The sequence below is a fragment of the Peromyscus leucopus genome, chromosome 9 (assembly GCF_004664715.2).
Source record: "Peromyscus leucopus breed LL Stock chromosome 9, UCI_PerLeu_2.1, whole genome shotgun sequence".
Taxonomy (NCBI): domain Eukaryota; kingdom Metazoa; phylum Chordata; class Mammalia; order Rodentia; family Cricetidae; genus Peromyscus; species Peromyscus leucopus.
Genome location: NC_051070.1, coordinates 57,389,284 through 57,415,817, shown reverse-complemented (window position 1 = coordinate 57,415,817; position 26,534 = coordinate 57,389,284). Strand labels below are relative to the sequence as shown.

Genomic DNA, 26,534 nt, shown 5'->3' with positions numbered 1-26,534 from the left:
CAGCAAGAACCATGGGACCGAGAAAGGTCACCAACCAAGTGACAAGAAGCATCCCCAGCTTGTAGACATATGAAAATGACAGGCTCACCAGCCTGGGAACGGCAGGTGCCAGAATGAATGGCAGGAAGGTGGGAAGGGTAGGATGTCTGGCCTCATGGGTGTGGCAGAAAGGCTAAGTGCCCGACAGACCCGGACTGAAAGCATGGCTCCTTCACCAGCTGGCTGCCTGTGTGGCCTCAGACAAGTAACTTCAACACATGGCAGAGGGATGGAGACTGAATTCAGTCACGTATGCTTGAATCTCGGCCACACTGCAGCCTCTCCTGGAAGGAAGCCCCACTCACAAGCAATTAGAGACGAGACGTATCCTCCACCCAGGTGCCCAGCTGGAAACCCGAGCTTAGCTTGGCCTTCTCCACCGCTTCCCCAGGGAGAGCCAAAAGCTGTCCTACTTTCTAAACAGCCTGGCCATTCCCGCATGTCTCTGACGGCCACTTTCCTAACCCAGGGCTCTTCCACCTGAGTGGACCACAGCCTCTGCCTCCCTGTCTCTCACCTTCCTCCTGTCCTTCCCTCTCTCACACACAGCCCACCCATCTTCCTCATGTGCAGACCTGATGGGGCTCTCCTACCAGACCCCTTCCAAGGCTTCTAGTTCTCCCCTGTCAGGGTCAAGTCCAGCACCTGGGCTCCCAATACCCCCACTTTCCCAGCCCACTGAGCCCCTCCTGCTCGGTTCACCGGGGCTTACACAGCTGCATCCATGCCTTAAGCTCCTGTGGGGACTGTTCCCTCTGCACAGAACTCTCCACTCTGTCTTGCTCAGCCCTGACCACTGAAATGGAGGCTGGGGGACTTAGACCACGGGCATTTCTTTCTTTTCAGTTCTGAAAGCTAGAAGACTGAGTTTGGGGTACTCGCGTAGTTGGGTTCAGTGGAGGGCTTCCTTTCCTGGTGTATAGATGACTACTTGTTTATTGTATTCCGCCAGACAGGAGATGGGAGCTTGTGATGTAGCCCAGGCTGGCCCTGAGCTCACCGTCCTTCTACCTCTGCCTCTTGAGGAAGTACTAGGGCTACAGGTGTGCACTACCAGAACTGACCTTCCTCACTTTATAAAGCCACTAATCCCATCGAGGAGGGCCCCATCCTCATGACCTCATATAAACCCAGCCCCCTCCTACAGCTTCACCTTTCCAAGCCATAACCTTGGGGGTAAGAATTTCAACATATGGATTTGAGAGAGGCAGTAATAGCCCCGAATACCCTTCATCCTTCTTAGCACCTATGTCTTCTTGAGATTTCAAGGAACCTCCCCTGGTGCCCCCCCAAAACTGAGTAGCTGGCATCTATGTGCTTCCAATGAAGAATTCTGGCTCTTCCTCTCATCACAGGCTCTCTAACCTCCTAACCTTCTTGTTGTCATTTTTCAGGGCCACCAGGACCCAAAGGTGACCAGGGCAATGAAGGGAAGGAGGGAAAGCCAGGTATCCCTGGATTCCCTGGAATTCGAGGTAATGGGGTACCCTGCAAGGGACTGGGGGAGTGTTTCAAGTCCATCCCTGACCCTCTCTTTCTCGGGATAAGAGACTTCCATTGTTCTTCCACTGGATAACTAAGAGGTTGTCAATCTAACCATAGAACAGGCCACATGCTTTTCCCTAAGAAGTACCAGGATCTTAAGGGAAGAACGTACAAGGGTCCCCAGGTCCCCAAGGCACTGCCCGCATAGGAATCAGGGTTCACATGGCCAGGACCTTCGAGTGAAGGTGTTCTATGATGCTAGGGGCCCGACACCCCCCTGCCCCATCTCACTTCCTGATATCCGATTCCCCGTGGCTGGTAGGGGGTGGGATTTAGGACCTTCTAGAAAGATTATATTCTTCTTAGGCTCATAGTCCATAGGCAACATTCCACTGAGTAAAGAGGCTTCAGAATGATGCAGGGAGAAGAAGCCTCGTGGGGAAGGTACTGGTTGTTTCTTTCAGGAATTATTCCTGCCCAATCTCTAGGTACATTACAGACAATAGAGAGAAGATGGGCAGGGCAGGGCAGGGGAGGTCTCCAGCCTGACCTCCATTCGGTCCTCAGCTCCATGGCTGAGGAGGCCCTGAGGCTCTCCGGACCATGGAGTCACTTTTCCTGCCTCATGAATCATAGGGTGGGGAGCTTTGGGCACATCTCACATTAGGCTCAGAGATCAGTTGCCACAGGACTCTTAGACTCTGGGAAAAGATGCATCATGTCAAGAAGGGAATGAAGACATCCCATCAATTTCTTTGACGTCCTCACACCCTTGGGAGGCCACTGTCCTCCCCCAGTCATTTGATATTAGCCCTGGGGTAGTAACTGGGAGATAGGTTTCTGGCGCTGTGGAAAAAAAAGCTCAATGAAAACCAGCTTGTTCTCCAAGCAGGAAAGAACAATTAGGCAGTTGATTAAGAGAGCTGTGTTCTTCAGCGATGACTAGACTTGGGTCAGGACTCTTGGGGGCCTTGGGCTCTTGCCCCATAAAATTGTTTGTTGATTCTGGCTCACCATGGTGCATTCAGTGCAGGCTGCGGCCACGGGGTCTGATGACCAAGAACCTGGAACACAAGGCCTAACAGGGTGGCAGGCTATGTGCCCATTGACTGGTGTTGGGGACATCCTTATAGTTTTGGCTCTTTGTTTGTGAAAAGAAAGGGGGTGTTTTGTTTTTCTTTGAATAGGTTGAGGCATTACCTCACCCTCCTCTCACCCATTAATGCTGTCCCCATAGCATCCCCTCCCTATGGACCAATGAGCCTCTTAGCCTAAAGTATGACGAGATGTTGACCAATCATGAACTTCCTGTAAGAAAGAACAAGACTCCGATCCTGACTCCAAAGCCCTTTGCTGTGTGTGTGCCCAAGTGGCTTACCATCTGTGAGCCTCAGTTTCCTTATCTGTAGTATGGATGAAATAATACCTTCATGCATGTCACAGAAAATAATCCAAACGATGTTTTTGGGAATTTAGAAGTCCAGCATGCTTATGAGTATCTGAATGGGACTGGCTACCCACTCAGTACCGTCTGCTCACAGCACTACTAGGCCTTTCAAGGATGAAGGGCCAGGGAAGGGTGATAAAGGTGCACATGGGGATGCTCTGAGCTGACCTGCAGGATGCCAAGCGAGAGGAAGCAAAGGCTATTGAAGACCAAGTTCACATTCATCATTAAACCAGACAGTGGCACCTAAGGGACCTTTCAGTTCTGAGTCTAGCGCTCCACCCTTGTCTCTTCTCGCCCCAGGTCTGCCCGGAGAGAGAGGTACCCCAGGACTGCCTGGTCCTAAGGGTGACGATGGGAAACTAGGGGCCACAGGCCCCATGGGCATGCGTGGATTCAAAGGTAATACTGAAGTTTGCCTCACCCTGGAACCTCACATACCTCCAGTCCTTGAGCAGCCTGGGAGCGCTGGAGTGGGTGGACCAGGAGTCACACTCAGCCTCTGCCATCTAACAGAGCACTCCCCCCCTCTCTGTGTGTGTGTGTGTGTGTGTGTGTGTGTGTGTGTGTGTGTGTGTGTGCATGTGTGAGTGTGCACACAGGTTTCAGCCCAGAGATAGAAGCAAGGGAGGCTAGTGAGCGGTCTCTTAGAACAAAACTAGGCAGCAAGTCCATATCACTCCTCCTCACTAGTCATACCTGACTCTCCTTCTGCAAGACTCTTCATGTTTCTCCCAGTGCTTACAACTTTACTTCATTTCTCAGGTCTACTTTGCCAACACTGTTTCTTCTGATATTTTTGTTTTCTTCTTTCTGTGGCTAGTCCCCTTGCTCATTTTTAGGGGAACCTACTTCAGAGTCAGTCTCCTATGGCTCCTTTTTCATTCAAGATTGCCAGATTGGCCAGGTGTGTCAATGCACACCTTAAATCCCGGAACTTGGCAAGTAGAGGCCGGTGGATCTCTGTGATTCCAAACCCACCCTGATCTACATAGTGAGCTCCACCAGGACAGCCAGAACTACATAGAGAGAACATGCGTGTGTGTGTGTGTGTGTGTGTGTGTGTGTGTGTGTGTGTGTGTGTACATATACATCTCAGCATACCTCCCCTCATCACTGCAGAAGACAAGGATACCTGATGTTTCTTGCACAGGCTGCCCACATTTCACTCACTATCAGGATAACCTAGAAAAAGGACTATTCATCATCCCCACCCTGCATCTGGGAGGCCTCCTCTCTTGATCATTAGAAAAGCACATTCTACTCTCTGGTGATAAAAAGGCCTGAGGTTTTTCTTTTGTGATCCTAATTTGAAAACATGTGACTTTTAAAGGTGGTATAAAGATAGTCCATGCTTGTTGAAAGACAACTAGGTAGTACAGACACGTAGGACGGGTCCAGTAAATAGGAAGTCCTTTCTTCCTTGGCTCCTTTGACTCTTACTCTTCAGAATAACCACTGTGAGTTCTTTGGAGCACACGCTGCTGGATGTTTCCCTAAATGTGTTCAACTATGTATGTGGTTGGTTTTGTTTTGTTTTATTCTGTTTCAAACCTCGGATCACAGTAAATACTCTCTCCTGGCGTTTTCTGACTGGCTTTCTTCACCCATGGTATGTAGTGGGCTTTTGACTTGTAGATGTATGTCTGGAAAGCCTTAAAATAGACACACACACCCCTTGCCTTTGTATTGCCCACTGAACAGTGCCAGGATGTTCTCTTTCTTTAGAGAGTGAGGAGGAAGCTGGGGAAAGGCTCTGATCTTTTAATGCAACCCTGGAAAGGAACTTCTACAAGTCCTTGGAAACTCTGCCTCGTGTGTTACAGTCTCCCCTACCAGAAAACCCAGCCTGACGTATAACCTGTCTCCAGAGACAGCTGGAGCTCAGTCCCCTTCCTCACTGTGGCTGTGCGAACGAACTTGGGTGTGAATTTCTCCACCTTTGACTGACTTTGCTTCATGGCCCGCCTGCCCCGTTCCAGGCATCCCTTGATGCTGTGTGGTAGATGGGGGGGCTCTCTTGTACTTCACTAAGTAGACTTTCTCACTGCTTCGCAGCCTGACCAGAGCCCACGTCATAATTATCTTCCCCACAGTGCCCTCTGGTGGCTGCTGGATGCTGCCTGAGGGTTTCCCTGGCCCTGGATCAGCAAATCCAAAGATAACCTCTTATTAACAAATCGGGTTTGTCTCCACTCCTAATGCCTGTTTTTCTTCTGTTGCAGGGGAGCGAGGCCCGAAAGGAGAGAAAGGAGAGAGAGGAGAGATACACGGTAAGGAAGTTCTGCTGGGTTACTGAGTGCTGTGGGGATATAGTGGAGCCCTGGAAGGTCAGGGGTCAGCGCTGGAGCCATGCGGTGGGCCTTGAACATCAAAGAACCTCCCTGTTTCCTTTTTCTTTTAACCCCACTGGCCCAGCAATAGGGATCCACAAACCCTAAGGGGGTTGGCCTGGGGTTGTTGGATGGATCTTGAGGTTTCCTCCCAGCAGCCTCACTAGCTGCCTGCATACAATCTTTGGGCTTCCATTTAGTCATCTATAAAGTGGAGAGAATAAGAGTCCTGACCTCTTAGTGCTATGACAGAGTCTGAATGCAGAATTCAGGGCTCATGAAGTAGTAGCCATTAACATTCCATGTCGTACACCCACCAGACATACTTCCTAAAATCACTGGAGAGAGTTGACAAAACTCAGCTTCAGACTTTGCAGAAGCAGCTCATGTGATGCTCAGGGAAGGGTGCAGAGGCTAAATGGAACACCTCATGTTTTCTTCTTTGCTACCTCTGGGGCCATGAGGCTAGAGACATTCCCTGGCGCACCATGTCGTTTTATGTGGGAATGGGCATCTGTGATGAAACCCTTCCTGTCAGAGTTGCAAGCTGGCTGCTCTAACTGGACCACATTTCTATGAGATGTATTCCCCCCCACCCCCTACCCCCCCACCCCCGTGTGCTACATGTAGACTCCAGGGAGATTGTCGAGGAAGAACGCATAGACCCTTCCAGCCAAGTTCCAAACAAGAACAGAACATCCAGCACATGGCGTCGTTGGCTCTGAGTCTATATTCAGGAGGGCATGGGTGAATTAGCAGGTCTGTGGGCACCTGTGTTCTGGGTGTTGCTCTCGGGAATGTGGCCTGGGTACAGGTGCTGGGGAAGTACAATCTGGTGCATTACTGAGGACTTCTTCCAAAGGACAGGGTGGAAAATGTGGTCTTTGGGGTACGGCCTACCCCTGCGCATAGTATCAAGCCTTGGTGGCAGAATGCTGCCGAGGTGGCTGAGAAGGACTGGAGTGTGGCATTTAGTTCTGAGAAATAAACAGCTTGTGTGGGGTTGGGCAGGAAGGGAGGAACTGTGTGGAAAGATGACCTTTGAGAGTGAGATCAGAAAGGCTGCCCGCATACCAGAGGGGTCTCACCAGGAACTGTCTGCCAACTCTTGGCTGACTTGAGAACCCAAACAGGAGATCACAGCCAGTAGAGTGAGCATGGTCACTCTTCCTGGACAGAGCTGGTTGGGCTCTGAGGCTGAGGTGGTGAAAGATAAAGCTGAATGGTGTGAGGCTCCCCAGCTAGAGGCTGGGGAAGAGCGCCCATCCACTTGACCTTATAGTCTATGGACTGCCCAGCCAGGGACTGACATCAGCTCTGGATGTGTTTCCCAGGGGAGGGGACGTTTCTTTCCTGTCTTGAGAAGAATACACCCAGACCGGAGCCCAGGGCTCACACAGAAAGCAGACACAGCTTGTACAAAACTCTTAGCTTCTCCTCAGGGACCCCAGAAACGGTCTCCTTTTGCTAGAAGGTGAGGGGTCTTGGAAGACTGGAAGCTATTCACAGCGTGAGGAAGGGCACAAGCAGGACTTGTAGAACCATGGATCAGAAAGCTATCATTTTCCTTCCCCACTGTCAGAGGCCCAGAACTGAACACTGGGGCCCTGGCTCCCTGAATCTGGAATGAAAAGTCAGGCCACAGTCTTGGGCCAGCGGAGTCGTGGATGATAGGGCTGGGTTCTTCAAAGCTCCCAGTGAGTTCCTCCTCCCTCGTAGCTCTAGATGCCGATAGAAGGCCCAGGCTGATGGGACCTTTGCCTCGGTTCCGAGCTGAGGTCTGAGTCTGCCATGCAGCAGGGTTCAGTTTCCTGGGTTGCTTTAGGCCCAGCCAAGTCATATGCAGACGCCTGCTGTCTTTCCTCAGCCCTCCTGTCCCCGAGGTATTAGTTATATCCCTGAGACCCAAGCTCTGAGGAGTGGCCCACAGCTCATCTTTCAGAAAAGTGTGGAAATTGTGACAGACACAGTGCCTACTACTGGGGCCTTCTTAGTCATGCCCTTGGCCGTGGGCAGACCCACTGTGGGATCTATGGGATCCGAAGTGTGAGTTCCCAATACCAGAGAGTCTCAAAGCCCTGAGCTGGTGGTGCAGGGCCAGCTCATCAGACTGAGTTCTGGCAACTAGTGCCAGAGGCTTGAAACCTTTACCAAATACCTCATGTTCACCTGCATTGCAAATGCCCAAGGTTGCTACAGGGGGCGTTACTATAGTAACAGGGTTCATGACAACATCAAGATGGACACCTCTCACTGGCTAGTGGATAGTGTGTGGTATTAGAGAAAACCCCTGGGGACCATGTTTGCAGGCAGTGTTAGGATGCTTTTCAGAACAAAAATCTTGCCAGTGTTTACCCGTGTTGAGGCTGGACTCGTGGGATTTGAGGGTTTGGATAGATTTCAGATCTCTTCCTGTCCCATTCCCAGCTCCGCCCCTGCAGGTCATTGAACAGAGACCAAGAACAGAGAAGTGGAGGAACTCCAAGGTTACCCACATAGATGATGGCTGCGTTGGGTCTAGAATCCAGATCGCTGGGTATTTTTCTTGATGAGAAGTAAAGAATTTTATTTTTCTCTTCAAGCCTTAGACATCAATCATCCCATTAAATATTTGGCTTTTGGAGATTTGGCCGGGGGGAAAAAAACAGGATCCATACGCACATTCCAAGGAAGACAGACATTTGTTTTACTTTGGTATATGATCTGTTTGCAAGATAAATGTATATGTGTATAGGTGAAGTTTTGTTTAAATCCTGGGGCATGAGTTTTGAGCAGTATATAAGCTCAGATTGCTTAAAAATGTTTTTTTTTTTTTAGTTTGATTTCACATGGGGGGAAAATGTGTAGCTGAATGTGGAGTGAATTCCGAGGTGATATTAGTCCATAGTTATCATTGGAAGTTCAGAAAACTGGGAAAAATGCTTAAATTTTGTGTGTGTTTTGTTGTTTTAGTAAGGGGGTTCTGGGTCCTAGGGGACCCTCCTCCGAGACACACACACACATACATACATACACACACACACACACACACACACACACACACACACATTCAACAGCAATGTTGAGCTCAAAATAAATGGACAAGGGCTAGGGGATGGCTCAGTGACTAAGAGGCTGAGTGTGGCTGTGTTCATCTGTAACCCCAATGCTATGGGGGTGGAGACAGGAGGATCCTCTATGCATGTGTGGGTATGCACACACATACATACCCCCCACACACACAGAACAGATGAGGGACCAAAGGAGGGAGATTCCAGATAGTTTTCCAATGGCTGCTGAGATGTTGCTACCTCTATTTAAAATAAGAAAGGGGAAGGGACTCCTTAAAGTGTGTAGATTGCTGTCCTCCCATACCTGGGCCTTGGTGAATTTGGTTAGAATAATGTCACACCAAAAGCTATCCTTAGCTCAAGCCTGAAGAGATGAGGCTGTTGCTTCCACAGTGAGCAAAGAATAGTGCTTTGTTAACTATGCATATAACCTAAAATCCTTGTGTAACTTGAATGTTTCAGCAACAAGGTGATTTAAGGGGAAACCGTGGTTCTCAAAAAAATGGGCATAACACTGCTAATATCTGCTCTTCCTGGTAGGCAGGAGAGAGATTCTGGAAGCATCGATTTCTTAGTTTTCACAGTGATCTACAAGAGTCACAGTTATACCCATGGTAGGGAGATGAGGGACTGGAAGTTGAGAGGAACCTACCCAGTGGTCACTGGCATTCTTCGTAAGAGAAGTCCAGGACATGAGGAAGGCCTGTCTGGTCTTGAGTCCACATGCCACTCCTTCTCCTACCATCGTTGACTCAGCTCAGGTCTTCCTGGGCCGTGATGTCCATCCTGAGTAGTTCGGGTGGAAGGTGCTAATTCCTTCCTCGGCATTTCTCAGTTACTTTTAAGGAATATGTTGTTTGGTCCGCACGTTGCCAGGCTAAGACTGTCCTTACCTGTCTCTGTGGCTCTGAGCAGGGTTCAGACTTGTGCAGGACAGGCTCTGGGTCTGCCAGTCAAGCCCTCTGCCTCATGCCTGTGACATGCTTTCTGATGATGGAGGTTGACTGATACCCTGGATGCAGAGGCATCTGCATTTATCTCTGGTGTTTACTTACTCATTCATGCCAGGTAGTTATTCGCCAATTCATTCATTCTCCTTGTTCTTCTGGTGTCCCGTAACAGCTTGACAAAAGCAATGTGGAAACAGAAAAGGAACACGAACACACACACACACACACACACACACACACACACACACACACACACACCAAAGCTCACATCTAGCAACTGAAAATGTATAGGGATACAGCATCTCCCTCAGGAAAATTGGCTTGAAGCAAAATGCAAGATGCCAGAGAGAAATAACAAGGAAGTGGTGAAGGAGGCCTGTGGAGATCGAGATGGAATAGAGCAGAGCAGGGATCGGGACACAGGCTCCAGGACAGAACTGACTTGGAAAAAGAGGGGGTTCTCAGGGAGTGGGAACCGGCCTCCCTTAGCTCTGTCAGAATGAGAAGGTAGGTATGTGGATGGAAGGAAAGCATGGGTGAGGAGAATACATGTGAGTGAAGAGATGCCCACTCCTTTGGCAAACGTCTATTGAGTGTTCACACCAGGAACTTCCATCTAGCAGGGGGAGCGGGACTTGTTAACAGTTACAGGTGACCTTCGGGAGAGCATTGGCAGAAGTGGGGACAAGGTCAAAGAGTTCTGACCCAAAAGCGAAGGGGGAAGTTGAGGTCCAGCAGGCACTTGTGGAGAACGATGGCATTCCAGATGAGGGAACTGTACAGGGAACTGTACTCCTGTAGCTGGGCTGAGCGAGAGTCTACGGTATTAGAAACAGAATCCGAGCGCAGGAGACAAGTGAGAATCCCCCAGCCCAGAACTCTGCAGTGGTCAGGAGGTTAGCCTTGACCTTCTCTCTGACTTTGGGAAGCCGCCAGCAGGGTGTAAGTAGAGCACTGGGAGGGGACTGGGGCAAGAGCCAGCCAGAGGCTCTGTCATCCCTGATGGCCCTCCTCCTTCCCAGCACCTGAGGCATGCCGGGTGGGCCCTTCCTCCCTGGGAACAGTCCCCTCTGTAAGTACAGGTTCCTCCTCTGCTCCAGCTTCTGCTTGGGTCTGAGGTGCTCCATCTTTAACAAGGTCTTTTTCAGAAACATCGACCCAAACGAAGACAAGACCCAAACTCCATGAAACTCTAAGCAAACAGTATGAACCGTGGGGCAGCTCAGAAACCCTTGTTTCTTCTGAGCTCCTTCCCATGCTATGACTCAAGGGGGCTTTCCCTGTACCACAAGTTTCCTGGCACCAGCCAGGTGTCCTACTTTATCTGCCTGGAGTTAGTATGGACTCCATAGGTTGGGTGCTCAGTCTCACAGGGTCCTCACTTTAGAGCCGGTTGCTGAAACTGGTGCTTCCCACGACCTCCTTGAGTTCAGTCATTTGCTAAAATGTCTCCCAGAGCCGGCACCTCCTCCTGTTTCCTCCCTTATAAAGGATATTCTCGCCATGCCTGGTCGGCTGAAGAGAGGCAGGAATGGGGTCCTGTGCCTGAGCAAGGAGCAAACGCTGATGCCCATGCTAAAAGAAGTGAAGTCCCCTTGGGAACCCAGCAGTGCCGAGGTCGTTAACAGACTGCTAATAGCTGTATTCTAAACACATCGAAGTGAATACAGGAGTCAAGGGCCAGTGCCTGAGAGGGGCAGCTAGTTAGGAAACAATAAACAAAAGAGCGTTTGGCATTTGCACTGAGCAAGAGTTAGCAGCCAGAGGAATAGTCAGGATCTGGGAGAACTGGCTAAAGCTTTGAACAGCTTTTCTTGTGGAGGTATTCATGCCTGCTAGTGAAGCCAACCAGTTTACTGTTCTGGGTCCAGTATGTTGCTAGCTCATCCCCATGGCTCTGTGCCCATCAATCTTTCTGCCCAGGACCTGGAGGCAGTTCTCCTAGGGCTCAGATGTCCACTCTCTGGGACAACTCTTAGCAATCCAAATCTCAGGCAGAAGGTGAGCAAACAATGCCTTGATGGTGCAGGAAAAAGGGGTCAGTGGTTAAGCAAATGTGCCGCTCTTCCAGAGGACCCGGGTTTGACTCCCAGCACCCACATGGGGTGGCTCACAATGCCTGTAACTCCAGCTCCAGCAGATCCAACACTCTCTTCTGGTGTACACACACACACACACACGTCATACACATTAAAAAAAAACCTAATTTTTTTTTAAAGGCCTTGAAACCACCAAAGAACTGAAGTTTGGGCCATTGATGTGGGTTTTGTACAAATAAAGTTTAAGTTGAAGCAAAGTTGAGATATACATGAAAACTAGGCGTGGCTGGACTGTTTGTTTAGAAAGCATTTCAAACAAACTCAAGAGTGATCCCCAGTCCCCGGGACCCTGAGCTCTCGTTCCTTGTGAAATTGGATGGTAGAGTCAGATGAGAACCCTGCTGATGGAGCTGAAAAGATTGAGGGCTGCCACTGATTGACGTCCTACCTCTGACTCTCCCCATCCTTGGATGTGGACGACACCATGGAGGGTACTTAGGGTCACTTTCAGATGGCCTCGCCTCCCACAGGGGTGGTAACCAGCTTCTTTTCTTCAAGGAGATGTCAGTGATGCTTAGATGAAAAATGAAGGGAATGGGAGAAGGCCTCCCAGGAGGTCTTGTGGGTGCCATGGTGGCAGGGCTGCACCCTGGCTTCCTTGCTGACTCAGCCTGGGAGGGTCCCTTGCCACCATTCACCACACCACGGTCCCCACTATGATCTTCATTCTGGCTCAGGCTGAGTTTCACAACACAAGACGGACCACCCTCATCGCTGAGTTCTCAGTGTGTCATCCCTCGAACAGAGGCAGACGCTACCGAGGGAGCGGGTCCTCACCCAGGGCGGCAGCATTAGGGATAAGCTGGGTCTCCAGGTGAGGATTTACGGGATGGACTTGTGGGTACTTAGCCCTGGACTTGGAAGGACCCAAACTAACATTGGAACTAGTGTGTGGAAAGAGAAAAAAACATCCCCAGGAGTGGCCACTGGGCCTGAGGGGATGGGGGGGTGGGGCGCTGGTTAAGCGATAGATCCATAAAGCCTTTGCTAGAGAGGTCTTTCAAATGTCAGCATCTCTCCCGGGAGGACTTGAGTAAGGAAGGCTCAAGGCGTGCTGATGTGAGCAATCAGCACTCTTGACTGTCTCCTGGCTCCCCTGACTTCCTTTCTAGCCCAAAAAATAAAAAAGAGGTTTATCGGCTCGCTTGTCTTGGTGCCATCCGAAAGGCCAGAAAACAAAAGGAGAGAGAAGAGCCTCGGCGAGCCACACAGCTGCCTGGTGGATGCCTACAGATGTTGTGAGAAGCTTCGGGCTTCGACCTTCTCCACTGCCATAGTTGGAGGCATCAGAGTTACTGGAGCTGGAATTATAGATGGTGTGAGAGCCACCTCGTGTGGGTGCTGGGAGCCAAACTCATGTCCTCTGTAAGAGCAGAATGCCCCCCTAGCCCCTGAGCCATCTCTCCAGCCCCAAGACACATCTCTTAAAAATAAGATGGATTTATTTATTGTGTGTATAGGTGGAGGTCAGGTGTCTGATCTCTCCTTCTACCATGTCGGCCCCAGGGATCAAACTCAGGATGCTAGGCTTGGCAGCACCTTCAAATATGGGGCCATGTCACTAGCCCCTAGACACATCTTGATTGGCAAGTACCAGGAACCGGGCAGCCAGGAACAGCAGCATCAGAGAGCCCTGTACTTTGTTTCCATGACAATGTGACCAAGCTGGGGAGAGAAAGGCACGAGTCAGCAGTTTAAAGGGCCAGTACTGGGGAGTGGGGAGATGGCTCTGTTGGTAGAGTGTTTGCCACATGAGCAAGAGGACCCCGAGTTCAGAACCCACATAAAAAGCCCCGGTATGGTGACTCACATGTGTAATCCTAGTGCTGGGCAAGTAACAAGAGGATCCCTAGTCAGCCAGTCCCGTTGAATGGTGAAGTCCAGTCTCAGGGAGAGACCCTGACTCAAAGAAGTAAGATGGAGAAAAATAGAGGAAGACAAGAGCACTCACTAATAGACAGACAGACAGACGGACGGACGGACGGAGGGATGGGTGGGTGGATGGATGGATGGATGGATGGATGGATGGATGGATGGATAGATAGATAGATAGATAGATAGATAGATAGATAGATAGATAGATAGACAGATAACAATGCAATCAGGGCCCCTCAGGGGATATATCTGCTGCATCTTTTACCTAGTAAAGCTCTTAGTGTCTGGGTGTAACTTTTCATCCAGAGACCCAGCATAAGGGAGACAACACAGGAAAGACCCAGGAGCGGTCACTTCTTCAGGTGACCTAGAGCCCGTCTTCACTCTCCTTGGAGGAGGGTGGTGGCAATTGTCCATTGAGAACACCTAATAACATACCCTGAAGGGGCACCAAGTCCCCCCCCCCCCCCCACCCCCATGAGGGTCAGAGCAGACCCTCCCCCCAGTAAATGGTGTTTTCTATAGCCACACCCATGGGCAATGCCCTCCAGGAGAGCCTCCCCAGAAAAACCTTCCTTCGCTTCAGGGATGGCTCCCATGCTCCCATATGGATCACATTTCCTGTTGAGAAGTGTCACCCCAGCCTAGGGGGTAGGGACTCTCCAGGCCAGCTCAGGGCATGAGGCGCTCTTCCTTTATAAGAGAATGAAAGTTCAGCTTTCTTTAATGGGCAGATGGTCCAAATTATCCCTGGGCCCCCCACCTCCACCCCGCTCCGCAGCTGCAGAAACGGCAGAGCCCATTTTCCCAGCCCTGTGTGTTTATTTCTATTCTCCACAACCTCCTTTCTTCCTTCTTGTTTGGTTTTGGCAGCGGGGACTGCAAGGCAGGAAAAACAAACAGCAAGGAACTGGACTATTCTGACCATAGCTTGGGCTCGCTCCCTTGCTGTAGAAGCAGAATTCCCCGGGCTCTGGGACCCTCGGAGGCATAGCCACAGAAGGTTCTGAGTTACTTAGTTCTCCACCCTGTTCTTAGAGCCCTTAAAAAGTGGCCCTGAGTCCCATTCACCCGTTCACTCGTGTATTCTCCCATTGAGTGTGATGTGTGGAATACTTCCGCTGTGCCATTGTTAAAGCTTGGGGTTGAGTCCAGAGGGTACCTGCTAAGATTTCTAAATTCTGGAATACCAGAACAAAGATATGGACCATGAATAGGGATAGAATACTTATATAGGGAGAAAGAGGCACTCCTGAGAGCGGAAGTAGCTAGAGAGCTGGGACAGGTCCCAGACTTAAAAGCCTCAAGCCTCTCACCCCCATTTATGACCCTTTATAGTCATTTACACGGCACTGGCTTCTCAGATGGGACTTTTCCTGGGCTTTCTGTTTTGTTTTCCAGTCCAACTGTTTTTTTGCTTATATTAATATTTTTTCTAGAGATTTATTATTTGTGTGTGTGTGTGTGTGTGTGTGTGTGTGTGTGTGTGTGTGTGTGCAGTGCCCACAGAGGCCAGGAAAAAGGTGTCAGAGCCCCTGGAGCTGGAGTTACAGCCAGTTGTGCACAGTCCAACGTAAGTGTTGGAAACCAAGCTTGGTCCTCTGAAGGAGCAGCAGAAGCCAGTGCTCTTGGGCATTGAACCGTCTCTCTAACCCCATATGTTCATCTCGATGACTTTCTCCATACCTACTTTCCTGCCGCACCAGGGTCTCTGTGTGTAATGGAGACACAACTGGATGTTGAAAGACTGTCATCCTCTCATAACATAGTGGAGGGGTGGGATGCACAGGGATCCAGGAGAGGAAACTGCAGTGTAATAATTCCCAAAGACAGGGAGCACCCATCAGAGGAGCCTTCCCAGAGGTGACCTCCGTGTGTGTTACAAGGCTGGACAGGCAGCGAGCATGTAGCTCAGCTGATGCTACATCTGGCTTGCTCTAGTCTTGCTGTGGCTTTGCATGAAGACACTGTCAAAGTATTCAAAATACCCCAGACTGTTCAAAACTGTCCTTGCATTGGAGGCTTTCTAGTCTCCCCAGCTGGTATGCAGTCAGACATGGCTTTACGTTGGAGACGCAGACCCTGGAGCTCAGGACAGTGAGCACCGAAGACCCCGTGGGGCTCCTAGGTAGAGAGAAAAGCACCTTAGACTTGGAGAGAGCTGCTGTTGGAAGGCAGCCACCAGCGTTCAGCTGCGCAATCCCAGGCAAATCACCTGACACTGCTGGGCCCATTTCTCCTGTTGAATGAGAGAAGCTAGGACAGCTAACTCACGGAGCTGTTGTGGATGACAGCAGGCTACATGTATGAAGCGCTGTGCACAGCACCTGGCACTCAGGGCAGCCAGTGGGCAGACTTCCATTCCCGGAACCGTTCCTGCTCCACTCGAACCCCCCCCCCCCCCGCCTCGGCCCGCCTCCGTCCCCGGCCCCGCCCCCTCCCCGTGATATGCCCAGGACAGGTCTTTGATGTGGTTGGGTGTGGAGACAGCTCTGAGCCATTCCTGACCAAGGCATGCTGGGAGTTCCAAGGTTACTTCAGCCTGGAAACCAGCTCTGAGAGAGGCAGCTACAGGCCACTTATGTGACCCTCCCAGATCTTCCCAGGGGAGGAGGGATGAAGCAACTTGCTCAGTTGTCCTGAGAGGAGAAAGATATTTCACAGTTTGGCCCCCAGTGAAAGCCACAAAAACCCCAAACAGGGTGTGCTAACAAGGTAAAGGAGCCTGTGGATGAAGCCATGCCAGGGAGAGCCAGAGATGCCAGAGCCCTAGAAATGAAACCAGATGCCGGTTTGAAAGTCCTAGGGTGGATTCCCAAGAGATACTGTGCCTTCTCTCCCATGCCCAGAGGCAGGGTGAGCAGCTGTCAGGCCCTTGGAAAGATGGGAGATTGGAGTCTGGAGCTGGGAAGTCCAGAGCCACTTCCCAACCTGGCGCTGAGGGAATCAGGACCCAGATCCAGACTCTTTCCCCGGGAGCCTGCTTCAGCTACATGTGTGTGTTTACAAGTCAGGGAGAGCAAAGCAATGCTTCCTTTGAGAGAAGAATCCCCACATGTTAGATTCACAAGGGCAGTGTTAGGTGCCCAAGAACGGCCAAGGGCCATGGTGCCGAATTCCTGGATCATTCCGGAGCTGCCTTGCTTAACAAGTCACATCCAGTTTGCATTAGTGTGCAGAGTTGCTGACAGCAGGAGCCAGCCCTCTGCACCCCGACTCCCTCCCCCATCGCCTACAAAGGAGCCAGAAACTGGGGAGAGTAGAGGAAATGAGGAGGAGACCAATCCAGCTGGAGAGAGCAGCCCCTGATGCGGGCAGATAGGTTTTCGGCCAGCCATCCCTGCTGGGGCCTCTGCTCTGCCAGCCGTTACCCAGCAGGGCACGGAGATGCACAGAGATAACTCGGTGTGCTGCTGGATGGGTCTGCTGGAATCCATCCTTGACACTCACTGCTGCTCTCGGTCACCGTTCTGTTTGTGTCCAGAGATGGCACTGGCCAGTGGCACCGACACTCCAACTCCGCCACTGAGGGCAGAGGCGGCCCACTTCTGCTCGATCATCGGGGCCACAGGAGGAAGTCCGCGAGGCTTTATGCAAACCTCTACTCAAAGGGGGGGCCCCCAGAGGCAGGTTAGCAGTCAGCCCTAGATGGGTGTGGCATTGGCTCCTGTTCTGATCTCTTCAGCTGTTTCTGGGAGTCATCTGAGTGACTTTCGGTAATGGGGCCTGGGAAAAGGCCCATCATCTTGGCAAGCCTTGTACAGCCTGGAATGAAGAAGGGGTTATTGGAACCCAAGGCGTCTCTGGGCCCACTGCCCTAAGTAAGGGGTCAGTTTGTCTAGGGTCTCATCTCAGACATGGCCTAGGGACTCCAATTCCCGAGTCTCAGCCTCTTTGCTCCTGCCTCCAATCCCCCTCTCCCCAGTCCTCAGCTCAAATCCTTAAGAGATTCTGAGGGATTCTGGAATTTTCATTACAGTGGCTTGGACAGATGTTCTGAGCTAAAACAGTCCTTCTGGGGCCTTTCCCACATATAAGGAAGTGCCACGGGCTGTGGGCAAAGCACACTCCTTGATCAATTTATCAAATGTCACAGCCTTACCACATGAATTGGGCGAAGTCAAATCGGCACTAGTGACAGGGTCCTGAACAGATCCAAACATCAGGAACTATTGCCATCGGGAAACGAGTTCCACACGAAGTGAACTCTGTCTTGATTTGAACAGAGGGGACGGAGTAAAGGATGAAGAGGAGCCAGGAAGGAGCTGCAGGGCTTGGAGGGGCCAGGAAAGTAAAGTTACAAAAAGAAGGAAGTGGGGTGCTTCTAGGGCAGCCCATATGGGCCTGGTAATGCATGGGCTGGGAAATGACAGCGGCAGTGAAGGAGAGAGGTGGAGGGTCTCCAATAGCAGGCCCAAAAGAGCACCAGCTGCATGCCTTGGTAGGCCCCGCCCACCTAGCGCCTTTCCCTGACATGCTCCTCTCCTCACTACCGGGCCTGCTGCCTCAGACACACAACTGTCCTGCTTAGCAGGGCATGGCCCAGGTGTGCCCCACAACACTGTGTCCAAAAATGATGAGATCATACACCTGTGTTCCTGTCGTGAGCTTGCCAGGCCCTGAAAGTTAGGATGGGTACGAGGGAGAGACAGGAGTGCTGAGGTGCTCAGATGGGGCTTTCTGGTCCCAATCACTCATGAAGACACGCATCCACCCACGCAGCCCTGGCCATCAAGCTGGCGTTTAGTACTTAAAGCTGGCCTGGATCAACACTCAGCATCCAGGACTGTCATTGCAAGGGAAATAGGGTACATGTAGCCTGAGGTCGAGAGCTTCCTAGAGCAACCTCAAGTGGAGTCCTCTGCTCTGGGGAGTGCCAGCCCCTGCCTTGGGCCTCCAGAGTTAGCTGTCAGCAGCTTCCCTTGGGGGGGGGGGATGACCCAGTGCTTTGAGCGAGAAAAAGCCGTGCTCTGGAAAGAGGGAGGCCTGGCCTCCCAGAAACAGCTGCGTCCTCCATATCAGCTGTTTCCTCATCTCTGCATGGGTGTGGGGGTGGCCTGGGAGTCCCTTAGTCCTGGTCATTGCTGGCACCCTGTGGTCCTCTCCTTTTTATTCATGGGCTCATGTGAGTGGCTCAAGGTGGAAGACAATGCTTTTGCTTCCATAGTCCTCTGGCATCCATTTTAACCTAGGAGGGTGCTTGGGGGTTCCAGAGGTGCGTCTGGATGGAGAACTAAATGAGCAATTGGAAACAGAAGTGCATGCACCGGCCTATTATAAGAAATGAAGAGGTAGTGTGCAGAAGATGGACCGACTCATCAGGCTTTCCCCCAATGCTGAGGCTGGTTTGTCCTTCCCTGGCCTAACGTAGCAACACGTCCACTTCCATCATCACTCAGCAAATCTGTGCCCCGCAAGGGTGTTGTGGTCATCATTGTTCACTCAGGGGAAGCTGGTATGTTCTCTGAATTTCTAGCCAACACATGGTAGCCCCGGCCGGGGTGACTAAAATAACTTTTCCATGTTTCTGTTCCATCTTAGTTGTAAGGCAGATTAGTAGACCTGCTCAGATCTCAGGAAGAAGATGACTCAGAGAGAGAAAAGAGCACAGCACTGGCCCTGGATTAAGTACCCAATGCAGACCTCAGTTCTCCTACTCACAAGGATGGCTTGGATAAGTCACATCACCTCTCTGGGCCTCTGGTCCCTCGTGTGTCACATGAAGGCTTTATGCCATCTCAAAGTCTTAGCCAGATGGCAAACTCCATGCTTTTCTGTCATTTGTGATGATTGGAAAAGCCCAATGATTGTGTAACCATTAACTAAAATAGCTCCATGTGCTACGACGTGATGGGACATCTGAAGCCTACCGCTAAGCTACAGCAAGATGCTGCCAGCCACAGCCTCAGGAAATGCAGAAATCCTTAGTCCAGACCCACTCTTTCTCAAGTGCGTCCCTTTCCCTTTTTACTCGGGAGGCAGGTCTGGGTGTAGGAACCCTGGGGCTTTCTTCCAGAGCATGGGTGAGGCCTGTAGGGTTGGCATCAGGAGCAGCCTAGGTAATGGGAAAGGCAATTTAGCAGGTCAAGGAACAGGAGGCAGTTTCTAGGAGCTGGGGCAGCAGAGTAGAAAGCCATAAGCAGAGATCAGAACCACTGACGCCCCAGGAAGCTTGTGGGTAAAGCAATGGGCCAGTTGACCTGCAAGAGCAAGGAGGCCACCTGGCTGCAAGGGGCCAAGCCCCTGTCCCGCTTACTTGACCAGTTTCTTCCAAGTGGTGATGCTCCTGGGCTAAGCCTTGGGATAACTGCAGTATAAGAGGGAAGACCTCAATACCTCCGGCATTGAGGGGTCCACAATCCCCAACCCCAGAGCAGAAGGGAAAAGAACTGAGATCCAGCCCTGTGGGCATCTTGGTGTCTCGGCTAAGTTTGGGAAGGTGGAGGCTACAGAGGGAAAGCTCCACCCACGAGCTGTGAGCTGCAGGTTGGGGACAAGCTGTCAAGTTGGGATAACCGTCCCTTGTCCACCATGTTTAAGCAACTGGGGTTTTCCAGCCAAGGAAGGGCATGGCAGGGAAGCCATGGTGGGGAAGGCATGGTAGCAGGAGAGAGAAGCAAGCTGGTAATATTGCCATCAGGAAGCAGAAAGCAAACAGGACATTGGGCCAGGTTTGTTTCCCACTCCTTCCAGGAGCCCCACCCCCTTAAGAGTTCAAAACTTCCCCAAGAGGACCACCAGCTTAGGACCTTCAAACACAGTAGCCTGCAGGAACATTCCGTGTTCAAACCATTACACTGGCTGAGGCTGCCTCTCACCGGCTCTGGAGGCTGACGTATTAAAAAAGATAGGGTTGGAGCATTTCTGGATGATGGGTGATTGTTTAATAGGAAAACTCTACCTGGGGCAGAAACTGCTGGGAAGAGGCCAGCAGTGTGAGATTCGTGAAGGTACATCCTTTGCTCATAGGTGTGTCCACGGTACTCTAAGAGATGCTTGGTCATCCGTTTGGCTACGTGAGCAAGGGAACAGAACGATGCCAGGCGGTGCAAAGCACAGAGGCTAAGTCAGGGACTCCCTGAACGTCAACCCCACCCTCCTTGTCACATTCCAGCCCTTTCTCTTGCTCTGACCTGGCCCTCAATGCTGCCTGGCTTGCTCTGGCACCCACAGCCTCCTCCTGCCTCCTCTGACCTCACACAGGCTTCTGTTCTCAGCCTCACTGCACAGCATGATACACACACTGTCACGTGACCTGGTGTCGGCGGAGGCAAGGCAGGCGTGGGGAAACCTATAGCCAGTCTGAAGTCAACCCTCAGGCAGGAGCCTGACCTGTGTTGGTGTCACTGGTTACCCCTTACGGGGTTACCCCGGGGAGTTTTGCCATACTCCTCACCCCCACAGCCCCAGTTTCCCTTGAGTGCTGGTGGGAGCTGGGTTTTCAGTAACTGTCAGGGGTGGCTAGTTGCCCGGTCCATAAAATGAATGGAAATTACCTGGGGCCGTGAAATGAAAGTCACTCAATACTGCGAAGCGGTTTTTCTAGTCAGTTTTGCTATGAACTTAAAACTCTTGTAGCAATCAGTTGGCGAGAAGAAAGCTGACAGAGAGTTAGACTAAAGCTGGGCATGGTGGCATGCAGCCATAAGCCAAGCGTTTGGAGGGCCAGCTGGGCGACATGAGACCCTGTCTCAAAACAAAGCAAAGCAAACCAACCAAACAAACAAAAAAGCAGAAATGACACACTGTGACCTCACGGTTAGAAATGACACACTGTGACCTCACGGTTAGAAATGACACACTGTGACCTCACGGTTAGAAATGACACACTGTGACCTCACGGTTAGAAATGACACACTGTGACCTCACGGTTAGAAATGACACACTGTGACCTCACGGTTTAGAAATGACACACTGTGACCTCACGGTTAGAAATGGCACACTGTGACCTCACGGTTAGAAATGACACACTGTGACCTCACGGTTTTAGCCCTAGCTCTCTCTTCCCTGCGTGGAAGGAGGGTCATGGACAAGGCCTGGGTGGGGCCCTGGGGCGTCCAGAGACCGGGAGTAACGGCGAGTCTCCCGGCAGATGGTGTGGACTTCACAATGATTCGCCTGGTGAATGGCTCTGGGCCACACGAGGGCCGAGTGGAGGTGTTCCATGACCGTCGCTGGGGCACAGTGTGTGATGATGGCTGGGACAGGAAGGATGGGAGCGTCGTGTGCCGCATGCTGGGCTTCCATGGTGTTGAGGAGATCTACCGGACAGCTCGTTTTGGGCAAGGTAAGGATGGTCAGGTAAGGCACAGATCGGATGTTGTGGAAGAGAGCCATGGAGTCTAGGCCTGGCCTTTCCCCCCCAAAGCCTGCATCATCATCATCATCATCATCATCATCATCATCATCATCATGTGATAGAGTCAACTGTTCCCTGGGGGCACCCAACCCTCACCCCTGTTCTCAGTACACGTCTCAGACTTACAAACACATTCTTTCTATAGAACTTGAACATGGAGAAACTTGGGTGGACTTGAACCCAAAACAATAGTTCCCAGAGCATGGATCAGGAGCTCTCTTGCCCATTTAGTTCTGTGCACCCTGCTCCTCAGCTGTGTGCACTTGGGCCCGGCCTCTCTCTACTCTGAGCCTTGGTGTACTTATCTGGGCAAAGGGTTTACAGACTCTGGGGTGCTTTCCAGTCTCGGCCCCTGGGATATAAGATGTCGCCACTCAACTGTCATGAACATCTTATCTGCATTCCGGTGTGCAGGGGACTGGGATTTGAGCTGACCATATCACACTCAGCTGTGTGGTGTGTCCGGGGACCTGTGAGTGGCAGTTGCCCACCGTAGGGGCTTTCGGGGTTGGAAGGTGCCAGGCAGGCCCTCCATCTTACCCAAGGCTTAAGCTTTCCATTCCATTTGATGGGAAGGAAGCGTGGCCCGTTTGACAGCTCTGGAGGTCAGCTCGGTTTCGTCTCCCGCACGGAGCTTTCCATGCCCTCCGGCACCTCAGCTCGTGATGCACACACACTTCAGCTCCCGTGGCATACTCTGTATGTCTCCGTCACCCCTGCTGTTCACTGGTGTATTCTAAACACACAGGAAAGTGCGGAGTGGAAAAGAGGCCCTCGGACCATTTGTTTAATGGGCGAATGGTCACTGGTGCTTTACGAGACAACCCCAGGCTGTAGTCTCAATCTCACCCCATGGTAAAAGAACACCTGTTGTTTGGTTTTCTCATCTGTTCACCGGGAGGCGTCGTGCCGAGCTCTGACAGTTACTGAAAACCCAGCTCCCACCAGCACTCAAGGGAACCTGGGGTGTGGGGGTGGGGGTGGGCGGGGGATATGGCGAAACTCCCTGGGGACGGTAAGGGGTAACCAATGACACCAACTCAGGTCAGGCTTCCTCTCTTCCACAGGCAAGTCCTCTATTTGCTCTGAAGGTTATCCCAGCTGCCCTAACCCCTGATGTTCATAGAAAGATATCAGCGCCAAGTTCACAGCATTTGGGGGGCTGATGCTATTCTGTGACAGCCCGTTAAAGCATCATGCTCTCTGTGTGTGGGCCACCTTCAGATGGCAGGCTGACCCATTACAGCTGGCTGGACAAGGCTAGCTGCAAGCTGTAGGGACTCTGTATTTGAGGGACTAACCCAAATGACTTAATGGTTTGAGGATGTCTGACTCTAATGTCAGATTTAGGGACTTTCTATCTGTCTGGAACTATGATCTTGGGCTCCCAGAATGGGACCATGTAGCAATGATGGTACTAACAAACTCAGTTCTGGGCCACTGTCTAATCCAGGATCTGTCTAACATTACCCTTCTGATAAGGCCTTTGCCAAAGTGTTCATTCACAAAGGCTTCAAGATACTGTATCTCAGTGTCAGGGTGAGTCGGTTATTAAGTGTGAGCCTGTGGATAGGGGGGTGGGTGGCAAGATGTGAGCTGGAAATTAGAGGCTGCCAGCAATAAGCTGTGTAATCTGGTACCAACTGCTCTCTGAGTCCCAGTGTTTCTTGCTATCTACCCCAAAGCATAATGGTGAGAACTACAGAGGCTCATATCTGTAAGAGGCCTGATTCATAGAAGATACAAGCACCGATATCATCTCTTACTGTTATTCTACCTATAGGAAGCTAAGCCATAAATCATAAATGCATTCTAGGTAGAGCAGAGGGAAGATGGCCTCCACCAGATTTGAGAAGCCCCCCTGCAGGGCCAGCCAGGCCATGGTCATGTCGTTTACAGGCATATTCCCTTTTCTCCTCGTTTCTGCTTCCCGAATCACCGCTAAGAAGCTGTGTGTGCCTCTCTTCACAGGCACAGGGAAGATCTGGATGGATGACGTGAACTGCAAGGGAACAGAGAGCTCCATCTTCCGCTGCCAGTTCGCCAAATGGGGCGTGACAAACTGTGGGCATGCTGAGGACGCTGGGGTGACTTGTACTACGTTCTGAAAGTGGGCGCAGCCCAAAGCCGGGCCACCGACATGACCACGTTCCTGTAGCTCTGGGGCAGGAGGATTACTTGGAGCTACCTAACCATGGCTCATGCCCAGCCCAACACCACCCCCAACTCTGCTGCCAATTGGCCCTACTCTGGACCCAAGGTGACCCCTCGTCACTTTCTTTGCAGACGACGACTCCAAAGTGCTCACTGGGACCTGCATTCTGTCTTTCCTTCCCACCGGGGTTTCTACATGGGGGGTCCCAGTCAACTGAACCACCAGCGTGCTCAGGGCCTAGGGATCGATGTTACAGATGGTCTCTTGGTTACGGATGGATGCTGATATGATGTCATAGGCAAGAGCAGCAATGGAGGTGGGGGGGTGCTATGAGTCGTTCATTTTGCAGATAATTCCTAAATTCCAGAGTTCCATCGCCCATCTCCCCAGCAAGTAGAAACCTTTAATGACTCTGTTTCCTTTCTTTTCCTCTGCCTCTTCACACTCTATGTTAGTTTGAGGAAGGGGCAGAGGAGAAGTCATCTATAGGAGACATAAGAAAATGCCAGTTGCCAAAAGAACCCCAACCGGAGCTGGGAAGAGATGGGAATAACTACCGTTCTGTGCTACATTGTATCTCGGGTGCTGAAATCACTTAACCACTTTGCTGTGCTAATACAAGGCATGTCAGTCAGGGCAGGACCCTGCCTCCAGGTAGTGCTCACCTGGCCCATTCATCTGGCTCCCAAGTTAGAAGACCAAGGTTAGAAGAACCTGAGGCCAGGTTCCTCCATGAGCCTTTGTGTCCCCTTCTTGGGCCTGAGCAACAAGCTTGGGCTGTAGACATTGGTTGTTAGAAAGCTGTATATTCCAAATCTTATAGCAAGCACATATAAGATCAGACAGGATGAGTTTCTAAGTCAAACGTCCACACAGGAAGGCTGATCCGGAGGGTGACATGGGAGCTATCCAGATTAACCTGAAGCTGTGTCTCGGGGCAGTTGGTGACCTTGTACCTTTCAGGCCTCTTTAAATATAATCCTGTGATCAGAGGGAAACAGACCTGGTAAATCCCCCAAGGGCAGAAAGAAGTGTGAATTCTCTACAGCCATCCCGTGGGAAGTGAGTTGTCCGGGGCCTCTTCCAGCTTGTGAGCCGCACTCCCCTCCTGGTTACAGAGTGAACATGTTCTGTTGTTGGCCCCGGAGGAGGCCGAATTAGATGGCACATGTGTTCTAGAACTGGGGGAGCAATTGAGTGCAGACCTGCCTGGCTATAGTAGAGCCACAGACACAGTCACATATCCTGTGAGGTGAGCATATCTTGCTGGGGGCGAGGAAGACCTAGGTACCTCCAGGTGTTGTTTTCCCCCAAAGATCCTGGCTGGCCACTAAGCCTATATGTGGTCTTGATCATTCTTGCTTACAATATGCGTTACTCACTACTGTTCTCATGATCTGACCAACTCTTGTGTTTACATAACATGCATGTACTCATGCATCTTCTTCTAGAGCCCATGTACGTATACCTGTATAAGCGTAGCACTCCTTATTACATAGCTCTGCACATCACAATAGTTATGTTTTAAAAGATATACTAAAGGTTGTTATTTTTTAAAAAAAAAGATATTTTAAAAGTGTGTAAACATCACTTTGATAATTCTGGGAAAGAACCCGGTTACCCCGATGATGAAGACTCAGGTAACTTTCTCACTCGGTCTTTACACGGGGGAAATACAAGTTTGGTTTTCTATCTATGAAAGCAATGTTGAAAAATATTTTAACCATAAAAATAAAAGTCGACTAGTTTACAGACCTACTTATGAGGACATGGAAATGACCGTGGACTGTATTTCAGGGACCAATGGGAACCAGGCCTAAAATACTTCAGACCTTTTGTAAGAAAGAATTTCAATAAAGCAAACATTTGAAAAAGATGTCACTAACAAGTGGTTGTATTATTCAAGGTTCTCTAGAGTCACAGAACCTATGGAATGAATTTCTCTCTCTCTCTCTCTCTCTCTCTCTCTCTCTCTCTCTCTCTCTCTCTCTCTCTCTCTCTCCATATATGAATTTATTGGAATGACTTATAGGCTGCAGTCCAACAATGGTTAGTTATGAATGGAAAGTCTAAGAACCAGAAGCTGCTCAGTCCCACAAGGCTGGGTGTCACAGCTGGTCTGCTGAGATCTCAAAGAAGGAATGAATGTGCTGAGGTGAGGGCAAGCAGGCAAAGAACACCGTTCCTTCTTCCACTGTCCTTATATAGTATTCCAGCAGAAGTTGTGGTCCAGATTAAAGGCATGTGTCATCCAGCCTCAAGATCCAGATCAAAGGCATGTTATCTTCCTGCCTCAAGATCTGGATCACAAGTGTGCCCTCCATTTCTGGATTATAGTTCATTCCAGATATAGTCAAGTTGACAACCAAGAATAGCCATCACAGTGACCCATCATATTCTTTTTCATGAAAACCCAGGGAGTGTGGAGAAGGATGGTAAGGCAATCTGATTATTTCCCAGAGAGGTTTGTTAGCATGTGCTGTACCTTAAAAGACCCCTCAATGCTTCCAGAAGACATTCTACACACGTCTGAACTGATAGAACACCTTGTCTGTTTTCTGTTGCTCTAACAGAATATCTGAGATAAGGTAGATTAATAAAGAAAAGAGGTTTACCTATGTACTGAAAGTCCAAAACTAACTGGGCAGACACATCTGGCAAGGGATTCATGCTGCTTCAACTCACCACAGAAGGAAGGGGACACCTGAGTCTGTGCCACAGAGACCAAGCATGGGGACAGGC

The 26,534-nt window shown here is 50.7% G+C and overlaps 1 protein-coding gene across 1 annotated transcript; it reads left to right on the top strand.

Annotated features, from left to right (window-relative positions):
- Window positions 1–1,412: 1,412 nt before the first annotated feature.
- Window positions 1,413–25,668, top strand: Scara5 (scavenger receptor class A member 5). Its single transcript, XM_028890026.2, has 5 exons — window positions 1,413–1,514; window positions 3,275–3,373; window positions 5,197–5,244; window positions 21,371–21,565; window positions 23,609–25,668. Exons 2-5 carry the CDS (start codon window positions 3,352–3,354, stop codon window positions 23,743–23,745), a joined length of 402 nt encoding a protein of 133 aa, XP_028745859.2. The 5' UTR covers window positions 1,413–1,514; window positions 3,275–3,351; the 3' UTR covers window positions 23,746–25,668.
- The last annotated feature ends 866 nt before the right edge of the window (window positions 25,669–26,534 follow it).

Coding starts and splice junctions, on each gene's coding strand:
- Scara5 (XM_028890026.2), top strand. CDS start 3,352: ATGGGCATGCGTGGATTCAAAG. Junction 5,245..21,370: donor AGAGAGAGGAGAGATACACG/GTAAGGAAGTTC, acceptor GTCTCCCGGCAG/ATGGTGTGGACTTCACAATG. Junction 21,566..23,608: donor GACAGCTCGTTTTGGGCAAG/GTAAGGATGGTC, acceptor CTCTCTTCACAG/GCACAGGGAAGATCTGGATG.